The sequence below is a fragment of the Oncorhynchus masou genome, chromosome 23 (genome assembly GCF_036934945.1).
Source record: "Oncorhynchus masou masou isolate Uvic2021 chromosome 23, UVic_Omas_1.1, whole genome shotgun sequence".
Taxonomy (NCBI): domain Eukaryota; kingdom Metazoa; phylum Chordata; class Actinopteri; order Salmoniformes; family Salmonidae; genus Oncorhynchus; species Oncorhynchus masou.
In genome coordinates this window covers 52,272,612-52,290,195 of record NC_088234.1, presented here as the reverse complement: position 1 = coordinate 52,290,195, position 17,584 = coordinate 52,272,612, and the positions used below count along the sequence as shown (strand labels likewise).

Here is a 17,584-nt window from a genome sequence, read left to right as displayed (position 1 = left end):
GTAATATAATTGAATTGAGAGAGGAGAAAGAGAGAGGAGAAAGAAAGAGAGAGAGGATAAAGAGAGAGAGGATAAAGCGAGAGAGAGAAAGAGAGAAAGAGAGAGAGAGAGAGGAGAAAGAGAGAGAGAGAGGAGAAAGAGAGAGCAAAAAAGAGAGAGAGAAAGAGAGGGAGAGAGAGAGGAGAAAGGGAGAGAGAGAAAATTGAATATAATTGAATTGAGAGAGGAGAAAGAGAGAGAGAGAGGAGAAAGAGAGAGAGAGAGAGAGAGGAGAAAGAGAGAGAGAGAAAATTGAATATAATTGAATTGAGAGAGGAGAAAGAGAGAGAGGAGTAAGAGAGTAGAGAGGAGAAAGAGAGAGAGGGGAGAAAGAGAGAGAAAAAGAGAGAGAGAGAGAAATAGAGAGAGGGGGGAGAAAGAGAGAGAGAAAATTGAATAGAATTGAATTGAGAGAGGAGAAAGAGAGAGAGGAGAAAGAGAGAGAAAAAGAGAGAGAAAACAAGAGAGAGAGAGAAAGGGAGAGAGAGAGAGAGAGAGAGAGAGAGAGAGAGAGAGAGAGAGAGAGAGAGAGAGAGAGAGAGAGAGAGGAGACAGAAGGAGAGAGAGAGGAGACAGAAGAAAGAGAGAGAGAGATAGAGAGTGAGGAGAAAGAAAGGGAGGCTATAATTGCTGTGATCATTAAAATGACAAAGTGAGAAGTGGCGAGGCTTAGTGTCCTGTGATTTCGAGCATCCATCCCCATCCCGCAGCTCGCAACCCTCAACTCGGGCGAAGTGCTGTGGGAGATAAGCAGCAGGCCTAAGTTAAAGATGCTTTTAAGCTGAAGGTCTGCTACATGGGACCAGCAAAGTAAAGTAGCCTCCCCTCCATAGAGTACAGTAGGGATTCCCGGCTTAGAAAAAAGCTTACCGCTCCTCTCCTGCAGTCAGACATGCTGGGGAAAATAAATTAATTGCAGTCCTGTGCCCAGTGCTGAAAACTTCCCCACAGGGATGTGTTTGTGTATTCCATCTAAAGGCCATCATTGTAATTAAGTGAAAGGTTTCAAACATGAAGAATTGTTCTTGCAATGGGCCCTTGGTTATAAAGCCTGTTAACTTGTTTTCCATGTAAATTGTATCTATGTTTCGATTCGAATATGATTTGAATTCAAACTTGATGTAATTCATGAATGTACAACAATAATGTCCTATTCAGCATTACATCATACATCAACATCATTACATTAACACATTACATAAATATAAACTTACTGTTCATGCATTCCATTGTTTTTTAAACTTGAGTATAAAATGAAGGAATCTGTCCTTTTTTCAACTCTTCTGTACACAGTGTATCATTTCAGATGGTGTAGCCTAATTGTTGTAAGACTTCTGTAATTAATGCTACATGTAGTATTATAAACAAACATACTGGTGCTCAGAATTTCAACAACACAAGCTTCCAAGTGGTGCAGAGGTCACTACAGACACCCTGGTTTGAATCCAGGCTGTATCACAACCGGCTGTGATTGAGAGTCACATAGGGCGGCGCACAATTTGCCCAGCGTCGTCCGGGTTTGCCCGGTGTAGAATTTGTTCTTAACTTACTTGCCTAGTTAAATAAAGATTATTATTTTTATTTATTTTTAAAGCCAAAGTACAATGTGCTACAGTACAATACTGTACTGTACGTGCCATTTGTTTTCTCCAACCATGACTGGGAGATGTTCATATACCCAAAACAGATGGAGGGGACTAACAATAAAACCCTGAAAGCATTAAGCCAGCCACATAACTGTTTTAATTGTGTGTTGTGGAGCTTTTGGCACAGCCTTCCTGATTGCTGCTACCGCTAACGGGCTTTGGTTAGACAAACAGCATCTTCTGTGGACGTGTAGAGCATGATTTGTGTTGTGAAGGATCCTTAGAGAGAGGAAGATGAAGCGAGGAGGAAAGATGGAGCACTCTATTGTCCAGTAGGGAGGTGAAGACCAGATTGGAGGCCCTCTTGGTGCGCTCCTGTACAGCAGGGAAGAGCTAGCACCTGGCTAATGCCTTTATGGGTCATCATTTATGTTGGGGCTGTCGCCGTGGATGGTAAGCATCAGCAATGCTACGCCCAACAGGGGTGCCGTGCCAGCCATCCTAACCTTCTGTGTGTGTAGGACATAACACTCATTCACAAGCTAATCTAAGGCCCTTCATCAGACACACCGCTGGGAATGTATATTGCATTGATCAATCATAAGATAATGCCTGGAATAGAGAGAACATGAGCACGGGAAAAGAAACAGAACACACACACACACACACACATTCCTAATAGTGAATGCACATAGTTATAAACATAGTACACAACAGACAGACAGACAGACAGACAGACAGACAGACAGACAGACAGACAGACAGACAGACAGACAGACACAGACAGACAGGCAGACAAACAGACAGACAGACAGACGCACACAGCACTTTCTGACATACAGTTTACACAAGATCGAGCACCTACTGTAAAGTGAGCACAAAACAGAAGCTCGACAGTATGAGCTGACCTTATGAAATGCTCTCCCTAATGTGAGCAAGGCATGTCCAACTCTATTAGAAATGACACATTTTGCCATGATTCTATGCCATGACTGACAAACGCAGTTAGAAATCAATTCGCCGCTAACAAGCTTTACTTAATAAGCTCCAAGGGACTGTAGGATACATAACACACTGACTGGTACCTCACATCTAATACCACCTGCTGTTCAATATTAGCAAACAAAAAACCATTTGATGAATGTCAGAGTTGGTGTATCTCACACTCAGAGAAGCCGCACTATCTCATCAAAACCAAGACTTTCTCAATCCTGCTCCAGCCACAATGCTAATAATAATTGAAATAAATATATACAAATCCCTCCTTCAACATATCAATATGGTAAACTCAGGCTGGGCTGTGCCTCGCCGCATGATCCCCATCCAGCACTATCCTGTCAGTTCAACGTATTTAAAATGTAATCTGGCTAAATAAACTCAGGGGAAACTCTGCTTTGCCCTCCAAGAAAAACTAATGTTGTGGTTTACAGCAGCCTCTGGCTCCGAGCACTTCTTAATATTTATACCACTCATTATACAGTCGGCATACGAGGAAAATCTTCTACAACCTGCTCTGAAGAACCCTTGTCTTCACAAATATTTATACATCATCTCACAAGCATGGGCTAATGTAATCACATAATAATAACTGCTTTAAATAATAGATAGTCAACTCAGGGCCAAACAAAATGTAATTGAAGCTGGCGGATGCATTATTCAAAATGTTTTTTTTTATATTTACCAAGGCCTGGTGAGGGAGGGAGGATGTGACCTGGTGTGTAAGGTGTGCTTGTGTGTGTTGAGGTGTTGTTGCGTTTCTGCTCAACACCAGATAAACCTACCCAGCAGCCAGGATTGGGGAGCAACTGATTAAATCTTATTACAAATCAACTATCTGTAAATCAGTTATATTACCACCAAAAAATATTGTAATCAAATTACAGATACATTTGAAAAAACTAGACGCTAACTTCTTGGATTACGTTTCAATTCAGAGAAGATGTTTGCAGAACAAAATACATTATGAAATTCAATGCAGCATTGAAAAAAAGGCTCACGTTTAAGTTGCCTGAACGAGTCAGAGGCGCCTATGATGACACCCAAAAACGTAGGGCGGCAGGTAGCATAGCGGTTAAAGCATTGGGCCAGTAACCAAAATGTTGCTGGTTCGTATATACCCGAGCCAACAAAGTGCAACATATGTTGATGTGCCCTTGAGCAAGGCATTTAACCCTCATTTGCACTAAGGATGCTGTACTACTATGGCTCATCCTGTAAAACAACACATTTCACTGGACCATTCTGGTGTACGTAACAATATAACATATAACATTTTTGGATCCTTTGTGTCTTCTTCTAATGCCTCTTAAAGGGAAAGAAATCAACAAGTAATCAGTAATACGTTACATAATTTGGGTAATCCAAAAGTTACATTACTGATTACAATTTTGGAAAGGTAATGGATTACATTTAGAAAGTAATCTACCCAGCCCTGCCTGCAGCTTTGAGTAATGAGCTGTATATAAGTAAGATATATATATGGTAATATGGTAATATTCAAGTGAGATTGCACACATGCGTTTGAGCGTGCGTGTGTAAGCGCGTGCGTGTGTGTGTTACCTGTACTCCTCCTGAGTGAAGATGGGGATCCTGGAGGGCTGGAGGACAGTGATCTCCACCAGGGTTCGGTTCTCCTTCACTGGCTCTCCATCGTCAAACGCTATCACCACCAACTGAGAGGACACACACACACAAGCACACACACACATTACTGATTTCTTCTTGAATCAAACCACAATGCCTGGTCGCCAGCTGTTTCTGCATGCATGACAATGAATAACAGAGACGTTTGAAATGGCACAAACAGGCCTGGGAACCAAGCTCCAACCCACCCAGAGAGAGTGTTTGAATCTAGCGACCCAACATTCTTAGACCGGGGAGACGAGACAGAGACAGAAAGGAAGACAGAGTCAGACCGAAAGAGAGAGAGTTTGTCCTTATTACAACCTAATATCCTTCAGCAACATGCTCCTCCCGTTCGCTGCCAAGGTTACACTGAGCTGAGGTCAGCTCCACATATACTCAGATGACCTTCTGTGGGAGTATAATGTCAGGAACTTAATATGCATGCACATATTGGTTTAGTCACAGGTGGAGTCTGTGCAATGGCCTGATGAATAAGGACATGATGAAGGTATTGTGAGAAGGTTCCAAAAAGAGTCCATTAGCTCAATATATGCACCCTTTTGACCAATTAGAACTAACAATAAAGTGCACAGATAATGTACACTATTTCTGTACAGTACGTGAGGAAAGATGTACAGTACATGTGTACTTTAAAAATATATACACTACTGGTCAAAAGGTTTAGAACACCAACTCATTCAAGGGTTTTTCTTTATTTTTTACTATTTTCTACATTGTAGAATAATAGTGAAGACATCAAAACTACAACATAACACATATGGATTCATGTAGTAAAAGTGTTAAACAAATCAACATATATTTTATATTTAAGATTTTTCAAATAGCCATCCTTTGCCTTGATGACAGCTTTGCACACTCTTGGTATTCTCTCAACCAGCTTCACAAGGAATGCTTTTCCAATAGTCTTGAAGGAGTTCCCATATGTGCTGAGCACTTGTTGGCTGCTTTTCCTTCACTCTGCCGTCCGACTCATCCCAAACCATCTGTTTGTTTTAGGTCGGGAGATTGTGGAGGCCAGGTAATCTGATGCAGCACTCCATCACTCTCCTTCTTGGTCAAATAGCCCTTACACAGCCTAGAGGTGTGTTGGGTCATTGTCCTGTTGAAAAACAAATGATAGTCCCACTAAGCCCAAACCAGATGGGATGGTGTATCGCTGCTGAATGCTGTGGTAGCCATGCTGGTTAAGTGTGAATTGTAAATAAATCACAGACAGTGTCACCAGAAAAGCAACCCCACACCATAACACCTTCTTCTCCATGCTTCATGGTGGGAAATACAAATGCGGAGATCATCTGTGCACCCACAACGTGTCTCACAAAGACACTACGGTTGGAACCAAAAATCTCCAATTTGGACTCCAGACCAAAGGACACATTTTCACCGGTTTAATGTCCATTGCTCGTGTTTCTTGGCCCAAGCAAGTCTCTTCTTATTATTGGTGTCCTTTAGTAGTGGTTTCTTTGCAGCAATTTGACCATGAAGGCCTGATTCATTCAGTCTCCTCTGAATAATTGATTTTTAGATGTGTCTGTTACTTGAACTTTGTGAAGCATGTATTTGGGGTGCAATTTCTAAGGCTGGTAACTCTAATGAACTTATCCTCTGCAGCAGAGGTAACTCTGGGTCTTCCATCCCTGTGGTGGTCCCAATGACAGCCAGTTTCATCATAGCGCTTGAAGGCTTTTGCGACTGCACTTGACATTTTTCGGATTGACTGACCTTCATGTCTTAAGGTAATGATGGATTGTCGTTTCTCTTTGCTTATTTGAGCTGTTTTTGCCATAATATGGACTTTGTCTTTCAACAAATAGGGATATCGTCTGTATACTCGCCTACCTTGTCACAACACAACTGATTGGCTCAAACACATTAAGAAGGAAAGAAATTCCATAAATGTACTTTTTTAGAATGCACAAGTGCTAATTGAGATGCATTCCAGGTGTCTAACTCATGAAGCTGGCTGGGAGAATGCCAAGAGTGTGCAAAGCTGTCATCAAGGCAAAGGGTGGCTATTTGAAGAATCTCAAATATAAAATATATTTTGATTTGTTTAACACTTTGTTGGTAACTACATGATTCCATGTGTTATTTCATAGTTTTGATGTCTTCACTACTATTCTACAATGTAAAGAATTGTAAAAATAAAGAAAAAATGTTGAATGAGTAGTTCTAAAACTGTTGACCGGCAGTGTGTGTGTGTATATACAGTGGGGAGAACAAGTATTTGATACACTGCCGATTTTGCAGGTTTCCTACTTACAAAGCATGTAGAGGTCTGTAATTTGTATCATAGGTGCACTTCAACTGTGAGAGACGGAATCTAAAACAAAAATCCAGAAAATCACATTGTATGATTTTTAAGTAATTAATTTGCAATTTATTGCATAACATAAGTATTTGATACATCAGAAAAGCAGAACTTAAAATTTGGTACAGAAACCTTTGTTTTCAATTACAGAGATCATACGTTTCCTGTAGTTCTTGACCAGGTTTCCTGTACGTTTCCTGTAGTTCTTGACCACACTGCAGCAGGGATTTTGGCCCACTCCTCCATACAGACCTTCTCCAGATCCTTCAGGTTTCGGGACTGTCGCTGGGCAATACGGACTTTCAGCTCCCTCCAAAGATTTTCTATTGGGTTCAGGTCTGGAGACTGGCTAGGCCACTCCAGGACCTTGAGATGCTTCTTACGGAGCCACTCCTTAGTTGCCCTGGCTGTGTGTTTCGGGTCGTTGTCATGCTGAAAGACCCAGCCACTACCCATCTTCAATGCTCTTACTGAGGGAAGGAGGTTGTTGGTCAAGATCTCGCGATACATGGCCCCAACCATCCTCTTCTCAATACGGTGCAATAATCCTGACCCCTTTGCAGAAAAGCATCCCCAAAGAATGATGTTTCCACCTCCATGCTTCACGGTTGGGATGGTATTATTGGGGTTGTACTCATCCTTCTTCTTCCTCCAAACACGGCGAGTGGAGTTTAGACCAAAAAGCTCTATTTTTGTCTCATCAGACCACATGAGCTTCTCCCATTCCTCCTCTGGATCATCGAGATGGTCATTGGCAAACTTCAGACGGTCCTGGACATGCGCTGGCTTGAGCAGGGGGACCTTGCGTGCGCTATAGGATTTTAATCCATGACGGCGTAGTGTGTTACTAATGGTTTTCTTGAGACTGTGGTCCCAGCACTCTTCAGGTCATTGACCAGGTCCTGCAGTGTAGTTCTGGGCTGATCCCTCACCTTCCTCATGATCATTGATGCCCCACGAGGTGAGATCTTGCATGGAGCCCCAGACCGAGAGTGATTGACTGTCATCTTGAACTTCTTCCATTTTCTAATAATTGCGGCAACAGTTGTTGCCTTCTCACCAAGCTGCTTCCATATTGTCCTGTAGCCCATCCCAGCCTTGTGCAGGTATACAATTTTATCCCCGATGTGCTTACACAGCTCCCTGGTCTTGGCCATTGTGGAGATGTTGGAGTCTGTTTGATTGAGTGTGTGGACAGGTGTCTTTTATACAGGTAACAAGTTCAAACAGGTGCAGTTAATACAGGTAATGAGTGGAGAACAGGAGGGCTTCTTAAAGAAAAACTAACAGGTCTTTGAGATCCGGAATTCTTAGTGGTTGGTAGGTGATCAAATACTTATGTCATGCAATAAAATGCAAATCAATTACTTAAAAATCATACAATGTGATTGTCTGGATTTTTATTTTAGATTCCGTCTCTCACAGTTGAAGTGTACCTTTGATAAAAATTACAGACCTCTACATGCTTTGTAAGTAGGAAAACCAGCAAAATCGGCAGTGTATCAAATACTTGTTCTCACCACTGTATATGTGTTGCTTCCTAAGTGGACAGTTTGTTTTCACAGAAGTGTGATTGACTTGGAGTTACATTGTGTTGTTTAAGTGTTCCCTTTATTTTTTTCAGCACTGTATATATATATATATATATATATCACTGCTGAAAAAATAAAAGGGAACACTTAAGTGTTCCCTTTATTTTTTTCAGCACTGTATATATATATATATATCACTGCTGAAAAAATAAAAGGGAACACTTAAACAACACAATGTACATCAGGAGACGTGGAGGAGGCCGTAGGAGGGCAACAACCCAGCAGCAGGACCGCTACCTCCGCCTTTGTGCAAGAAGGAGCACTGCCAGAGCCCTGCAAAATGACCTTCAGCAGGCCACAAATGTGCATGTGTCTGCTCAAAAGGTCAGAAACAGACTCCATGAGGGTGGTATGAGGACCCGACGTCCACAGGTGGGGGTTTTGCTCACAGCCCAACACCGTGCAGGACGTTTGGCATTTGCCAGAGAACACCAAGATTGGCAAATTCGCCACTGGCGCCCTGTGCTCTTCACAGATGAAAGAAGGTTCACACTGAGCACATGACTGACGTGACAGAGTCTGGAGACGCCGTGGAGAATATTTTGCTGCCTGCAACATCCTCCAGCATGATGGTTTGGCGGTGGGTCAGTCATGGTGTGGGGTTGCATTTCTTTGGGTGGCCGCACAGCCCTCCATGTGCTCGCCAGAGGTAGCCTGACTGCCATTAGGTACCGAGATGAGATCCTCAGACCCCTTGTGAGACCATATGCTGGTGCGGTTGGCCCTGGGTTCCTCCTAATGCAAGACATTGCTAGACATCATGTGGCTGGAGTGTGTCAGCAGTTCCTGCAAGAGGAAGGCATTGATGCTATCGACTGGCCCACCCGTTCCCCAGACCTGAATCCAATTGAGCACATCTGGGACATCATGTCTCGCTCCATCCACCAATGCCACGTTGCACCCACCAATGCCACGTTGCACCACAGACTGTCCAGGAGTTGGCAGGTGCTTTAGTCCAGGTCTGGGAGGAGATCCCTCAGGAGAACTTCCGCCACCTCATCAGGATCATGCCCAGGCGTTGTAGGGAGGTCATACAGGCATGTGGAGGCCACACACACTACTGAGCCTCATTTTAACTTGTTTTAAGGACATTACATCAAAGTTGGATCAGCCTGTAGTGTGGTTTTCCACTTTAGTTTTGAGTGTGACTCCAAATCCAGATCTCCATGGGTTGATCAATTTGATTTCCATTGATCATTTTTGTGTGATTTTGTTGTCAGCACATATGTAAAGAAAAAAGTATTTAATAAGAATATTTCATTCATTCAGATCTAGGATGTTATTTTAGTGTTCCCTTTATTTTTTTGAGCAGTGTATATATATAAATAAGGAAAGAAAGACACCGTATGATTTAATCTGTGCACGTTTCTGACCCACTGGTCTGCATTAGATCTTAAAGTGCAACTGTACTGTACAAATCATCCATCATCATCATCATACCTTGTCAGGACCCGGTTACGAACCTGGGTCTCCGGAGTGAGAAACAGTCACTTAACCAACTGAGCCACGAATAGTCAGCAGAACCCAGAAGATGAGGCAGACACAGCAGTACTTAAGACGGTGTATTTAATAAAGTAAAAAAGGAGAAGTCCTTCAATACAAAAAATGGCAAATCCAAAAGGTGGTAGGAATAGCACAAAAAAGCCTCAAGAGATACTCAAGAACAAAAACAGAATTCCACAAGCGCATCCACCGGAATCGACAAGAATACACAGAACACTAGGGCTGGGTGCTAACATACAAACACAGAGCACAGAACTGAGGGAAACTAAGGGTTTAAATACAATCAGGGAAAACGAGGCACAGGTGCAAATAATAATGGGGAACAAGGGAAAAAACATAAGGTCAAAAAGCACAATGGGGGCATCTAGTGACCAAAACCCGGAACAACCCTGGCCAAATCCTGACATACCTTGAAGGTGACGCTGGGCTGTTCGTTGAGGTTGACCCTGGTGATGACCCTCCCAGACCCCTTCTCCACGTCAAAGATGCTACCGCTGTAAGGTGATTGGTCCTCGTCCACTCTGTAACGCACCAGACTGGCTGGAGTACCCTGGGACAGAAACACAGGGGCAAGACAGACATGTTAGGTGAGGGAACACCTCTATTTTATGTGTTTTGTCCTATATTTTTTATTTTTTTTAAATCCAGTCTCTGTCCCCGCAGGAGGCCTTTCACCTTTTGGTAGGTCTTAATTGTGAATATGACTCATGGGTGTGTTTTCCGACTTCACTATTGTCTCCGGCAGGTACTCTCCATTCAAATGAACCTCGATGAACTACCTCTGCTACACTGTGACTACACGACAGGGTCTCATCCCCTTATTACCAGTAGGAGGACAGCTCATCACATTACCCTTTACTGTATTCATAGATGAAACCCATCATCTCTTGGGGTTAAATAACACCCACCCTATCCCTCCATGCCCAAATCAAATCCACTTTCAGGTATTGATAAAAGCTGGGACTTTAATATGACCCTTTAATTAAGATTAATAATGCTTTCAGATAGCTGATTATCTCATAACTATCTTTTTCAATTATACCACTTTCAAGCTCCACATCCCCCCCCCACTTTTTTTTCTTACTGTCTTCTAATAGAAGATAATACTTCAGTGCCCTTCAGCAGAACTGAGAATGCGGGACTTGAGAAAGCCTAATGGGTTTTCTGTGCTGTAGAGTCAAACTGGGCAGAACTGAGCAAATGCGGGGGTTAGAGATGTTAGATCCCTTGGGTGGTTTACTCACACAAATACATCTGCCGAAGGTTGTGAGAAATCATCAGAGAGAGCTTACGGATACACTGAGGGGCATGTGTGTAACATCCAGGCTGTGTGCGTAGAATACGGCATTTGTGTTAGATCCAAACTGAGCATAATAAGAACAGAAACCAAATGCCTTTTTGTTTGGCAACTGCACACGGCACCTACCAAATATTATAACAAAAGTGTCAGCATTCTGTCTGAATTTTTATTTCAGTTGAACATAATGGCATAGGCTAAGTACGGTATCTTGCCCAAGGGCAACCAATAAAGGCACACCATTTCGGATTCCAACACCAGTCATATGCTGTCCCTTAACATGTAAGGCCAAGTTTTGACTTTGAAATATTACTAAGAAGTAGAACCCCAGGCCATTTGGCCACTGCAGTGTGAGTTGAAAGGCCAAACAAGCCCTCAGGATCAGAGACCATGCACCTATTTAAAATAAACATTTATAAAAATGAGATTATGTCCTCTCCCCCATTTCCCTTCCCCTATAAACTGTGCAGTTCAGTATCAACATTTCCAGTTTCCACATTTGACATTCAATGGCAGGTCTCATACTGGTTCCAAGACAGCAGTACTATGGGGATTGCCTTGACTGTAGATACAGTAACATCGTACTATATCTACTTGTGCTTTCAGGTTTACAGCAACTCCCCTTGTCTGGCTTTTTGCTCACAGACCATAAATATTTTATGCGTTCTGCTGGGGAAAACACTCACCAAAAATGGAGATATTTACCACTTTGACATCTAAGAAATGTATGTTGGGACTAGGGCTGTGGCGGTCATAAAATTTTGTCAGCTGGTGATTGTCACGCAAACAGCTGCCGGTTACATGGTAATTAACCGTTATTATTTACATAAACACATTTGGTATCTTGTGACTTCCATGCATAGCCAACAAGCCACTAATGCAGACCTTTGAAACTTCTACATTTTAAAAAGTCTAATAAAGAAATGTAATATAGACAAAACCTTCACAATGAATCCATTATGCATTTTAGACAGGTCTAAAGAAACATGATATGAAAAAAATGTAGTCTATTTCAGAAGAACAGAATTGCATACTCAGTGTTGTCCTTATGTTAGGTCCTGTTGTGGCTATTGCATATGGCTGTGGGCTACACTAGTTAATTTAGCCGACAAGATCATTATTTTGTTTGTGACTAATTTCAGGAAACTAGGCGTGTCATGTGTCACTACTTCACAGGATAGCCATTTGAATGTAAACTTTTAAAAATTTGTATAAAAATGTGTTTTGGCAGAAATACCTTCAGGAACTTTCATGTGCCTTAATATCAAACTTGTATGTAATCTGTAAATACAAATAAAATTGCTATATTACGAGCCTAGTTGGTTAAGCCACAGAAAAAGTGAGGAGCCTTCCCTAGCCATGATTGCCTGAGTTAATGGGTGGGCTGGACAAGCCGAGAGATGAGTTCAGATTAGTCTGGCATGTAGCATGCTTCGTCTATAACATGAGCTGCTCAGTATATGTAGTTAATCCTTTTAAACATAACTTTTTGAAAGATATTACATAGTAGAACTGAAAAGGTGTTGCTCTCCACTTTGTTTTGAAAGTTTTGAAATCAGTGGAATGCACAGTGGAATTAGAGTATGATATTCTGCCGTTTGATTGCAAATATGCAGACGGAGTCAAAAAGAGAACACACAGAAGGCTGTTGTATAAAACACCTGTCTCCGGATAACATCTTCAAACTAAGGCAACCATGGCATTCGTGACAGAGAGCGAGAAGCATCCATCCATGTATTCGGGTAAGATAGTCTCGCTAACTACATGTTCAGATATTCACATTTCAAATTTTGTCAGAAAGTTGTTTTAATTTCAAGCTAAAGAGTACTGTTAGCTAGCTAGCTAACGTTAGCTGGCTGGCTCGCAAGCTAACTGTCCTTACTGTCCTGTAAGGATCCAAATAGGTCAGATCAGCTTTGCAATAAATAAGTTCAGCCAGACCCGCTTTCACCCGCAGAGGAGGGAGAAGGGAGCTGGTGGAGGGAAAGACAGTCCACACTGTGTTGTAAATCAAGGAGAGAACATCCCTCTCCAAATTCACACAGGAATGTGCCTTTCTTTCACAGACATTTTCCAGCTGAAACTCTAACACGTTCTGGAGTGAATACTGGAACAATATTTCTAACATAGAACTTGGGGAATGGTAAGAGGCGATCTAAAGAATAATAATGTAATTTCGGTTGTTATTTTGTGATGTCATTAAAAATGTTATAAAGGAAATACTGTAACTTGAAAAAAATATTGCCGTAAAGAGAGTGATTTGCGACACAACGAAATAAACAATAGAGTATAATATGAAATTATAGACATTTTTCTATCATCACACAACAAGTGTTTTGTTTTACAGCCTGGAATCGAATCAGGGTCTGTAGTGACACCTCTAGCACTGAGATGCAGTGCCTCAGAACGCTGCGCCACTCGGGAGCCCTGAGGACTTTGATAATAGGTATTCATTACACTTCTCTCATTGATTTCCTTCAGTTCTAGTAAGCAATAAGATGAGACGCTTCCGTATATGCCTTTGTATTCTCAGCCTTTGTCTCTGCATGGAATCAAGTCGAAATGAACATTTGAACAAGTGTTTTGAACTGTATGGTGCAGCCCAAAACACAGAACAGTTCATGTCAGAGATTGAATTCCATTTCTGTTCTCCGTCCCTGTTTCCCTCATCAGCTCTGCTGTGGAAAGGAGGCACAACTACAGCCCACTGGTTACTGTGCTCTCAGACAGACAGACAGACAGACAGACAGACAGACAGACAGACAGACAGACAGACAGACAGACAGACAGACAGACAGGACAATACACATGCACAGAGAGCACAAAGAGGGGGAGATATTTGGAGTGAGTCATTACTGCAGGTTAACTATGTTGTGTGAAATGTTCAGATCCACACGGTTGTGATTGGCAGGCTCAGAGTGAACCCCAGGGACATGTACTGTTCCTCTGCTACAAACACCACGGAGGCCCCCTACCCTGGAGGGAACACAGCCAGCAGGAGGTCCTTTCACACCAAGTTCCAGTCCAGTCTACAATTACTGGCCGTTTCTCCAGACCCCCGGGAGGGTATAACGAGCAGATAGATTCGAGAAGCGTCAGATGAGGGTTGTGTCTGATGGCTGCAATGTTTTAGATGGACACAATTCACACAAGAGTCAAATATAATGATGCAGACTAAAAAAAGGCATGTCATTCAATTATATAAAAATCCTTGCCAAAGAGACTGCCAGGGAGAGAAAGGAAAGAGAGGGATACAGACCAGGTTAGAAAATAGACAACAGACCTCAAGACATGATGTAACTATGCTGAGCACTTGTTATAATGAAAAACAACTCCAATCTCAAAAGAAAAGAAAAGAGAGGGAGCATGTGAGGTAGAATACTGACTCACCTACGGGGCTATAAAACATTTAGGTGATTGCACCACCAATAAACCCACCTTCCTTTGGCATAGGGTTGATGAAGCTGAACCACATTTTTTGGGGGACAAAATAACCTTGTTCTCTAGCATTTATTAGATTCCAAATGTGTCTTTGCTTTATCGTAATGGCCTTGTTGCCCTATTGACAGAGCGAACGGGAAGCAGTAAAAGTTAGCTGAGTGCGGTGTGAGGCATTACAAAAACCTATACTGATTTCCCCCTGCCCCTGTACATCCTCGCCTGTGATAGGGAAATCATTTCTGAGTGCAACAGGGTGTCAAAATGATGGTGCTGTATGGTGTAATTTCATTCCTCTGGTTTGCAGCCGGGCAAAAGAAAAAGTATATTCCAGGAAGTCGGTGTGGAACTGCTCAGCCATGGCAAAGCCAATGAAGACAGAGACAGATAAACAGAAGGGTGAAACTGGAACAGTGTGTTGTTTAGCATACTTAACAGAAATAATCATCACATTATGACAACTGTGGGAACAGAACAGATGCAACACAATCAGGTAGCTATTTTTACGAAGAGAACATTGGTTCTTGCTCATAGTGCTGTATTTCAATATGCTGTGTAATAAACAATAGTTTGTGTAATCAGCTGTGATGCCTTAAGTGGTGGAAATCATTGTTCTCTTTAACAGGGGTTCTCAAAGTGGGGTCCGCAGAAGCACTGCATATACACTACACGACCAAAAGTTTGTGGACACCCGTGCATTGAACATCTCATTCCAAAATCATGGGCATTAAAGGGAAATGGAAACACTATGATTTAGAACGACGGCAAACTGTAAATCGTCATATTGGCCTTGTTGCGTCACTGGCAGGAGAGAACATTTTGGAACTCACAAAAATGGCTGCATTTACCGAGTCGCTCCGAGTCTGAGAATTAAATAATGTTAGTTAGGGAGCCAATAAACCTACTGAAGACGTTCATAAACCTACTGAAGACGTTCATGCTCTACAACATCCGCAGAGTACGACCCTGCCTCACACAGGAAGCGGCGCAGGTCCTAATCCAGGCACTTGTCATCTCCCATCTGGATTACTGCAACTCGCTGTTGGCTGGGCTCCCTGCCTGTGCCATTAAACCCCTACAACTCATCCAGAACGCCGCAGCCCGTCTGGTGTTAAACCTTCCCAAGTTCTCTCACGTCACCCCGCTCCTCCGCTCTCTCTACTGGCTTCCAGTTGAAGCTCGCATCCGCTACAAGACCATGGTGCTTGCCTACGGAGCTGTGAGGGGAACGGCACCGCAGTACCTCCAGGCTCTGATCAGGCCCTACACCCAAACAAGGGCACTGCGTTCATCCACCTCTGGCCTGCTCGCCTCCCTACCACTGAGGAAGTACAGTTCCCGCTCAGCCCAGTCAAAACTGTTCGCTGCTCTGGCCCCCCAATGGTGGAACAAACTCCCTCACGACGCCAGGACAGCGGAGTCAATCACCACCCTCCGGAGACACCTGAAACCCCACCTCTTCAAGGAATACCTAGGATAGGATAAAGTAATCCTTCTCACCCCCCTTAAATGATTTAGATGCACTATTGTAAAGTGGCTGTTCCACTGGATGTCATAAGGTGATTTCACCAATTTGTAAGTCGCTCTGGATAAGAGCGTCTGCCAAATGACTTAAATGTAAAGTAATGTAAATGAGCCGATCGTTGCCCCTCAAAGAGTTTGTTCTCGTAGCAACACAGATATGCCGCCTGAAACACCTCAGGTAGAGGGTCGGCATAGGCAAACACAAACTGGTATGAGTAGGGATGCTGCCAGGTAATGGCTAGAGTAGGAGTGTGTGTGTTGGAGAGAGATGGTGGCGATACAGCACAAAATCCCAGCGGATGGTGGCTGTATTGCATCCAGTCAGTGGTTCCTGTCAATCTGTCTGGATGGTGGCTGTATTACATCCAGTCAGAGGTTCCTGTCAATCTGTCTGGATGGTGGCTGTATTACATCCAGTAAGAGGCTCCTGTCAATCTGTCTGGATGGTGGCTGTATTACATCCAGTCAGTGGTTCCTGTCAATCTGTCTGGATGGTGGCTGTATTACATCCAGTCAGGGGTTCCTGTCAATCTGTCTGGATGGTGGCTGCATTACATCCAGTCAGGGGTTCCTGTCAATCTGTCTGGATGGTGGCTGTATTACATCCAGTCAGTGGTTCCTGTCAATCTGTCTGGATGGTGGCTGTATTACATCCAGTCAGTGGTTCCTGTCAATCTGTCTGGATGGTGGCTGTATTACATCCAGTCAGGGGTTCCTGTCAATCTGTCTGGATGGTGGCTGTATTACATCCAGTCAGTGGTTCCTGTCAATTTGTCTGGATGGTGGCTGTATTACATCCAGTCAGTGGTTCCTGTCAATCTGTCTGGATGGTGGCTGCATTACATCCAGTCAGTGGTTTCTGTCAATCTGTCCGGATGGTGGCTGTATTACATCCAGTCAGTGGTTCCTGTCAATCTGTCTTGCAACCGAGTGTTGCAACCGAGGACACACAATTTTTGCTCTAGAAGCTTCCGAACTCGCCAGTCCCGTTCTGTGAGCTTTTGTGGACTACCAATTCACGGCTGAGACTTTGTTGCTCCTAGACGTTTCCACTTCACAATAACAGCACTTACTGTTTACCACTCTAGCAGGGCAGAAATTTGACAAACTGACTTGTTGGAAAGGTGGCATCCTAAGACGGTGCCACGTTGAAAGTCACTGAGCTCTTCATTATGGGCCATTCTACTGCAAACGTTTGTCTATGGAGATTGCATGGCTGAGTGCTCGATTTTATACACCTGTCAGCAACGGGTTTAGCTGAAATAGCCGAATCCACTAATTTGAAGGGGTGTAAAAACAGCTGCATTGGACCTTTAAAAAATGTTTGGACAAGGGATCAGTGGAATAAGTTTCTACAATTTATGTTCTTAACCCTGAGCAACATGGGCCTGGGAGGCTCATAGGGATATTGGTATCTACAGTACTCCACCAATAATTTAAGCCTTAAAACTGCAGCTCTCTCTGCCCCATGGAAAAATTGCAGAATTTCAGCATATTAATGTTAAAGCTGCAACAAGAAAATATATCTCTGCCACATTATTTCTTGAAAACTGAGAAAGAGGCGGGCCAATAAAATATTCCTTCCCAGGGTCCGAGACCGGGTTCAACTGGCAATGCACTGCCGAGGTCATAGTAAAACCAAAGACAG

General features: G+C 43.0%; 1 protein-coding gene across 1 annotated transcript in view; it reads right to left on the bottom strand.

Moving 5' to 3' along the window:
- The window catches only part of LOC135511025 (protocadherin-15-like), a 278,688-nt gene that overhangs the window by 71,269 nt on the left and 189,835 nt on the right, over positions 1-17,584 (bottom strand). Inside the window, exons 22-23 of the mRNA XM_064932482.1 lie at positions 10,087-10,227; positions 4,185-4,297 (exon numbers count right to left, since the gene is read on the bottom strand). Coding sequence (XP_064788554.1) covers positions 4,185-4,297; positions 10,087-10,227 — 254 coding nt within the window. The remainder of the gene's footprint in view (positions 1-4,184; positions 4,298-10,086; positions 10,228-17,584) is intronic.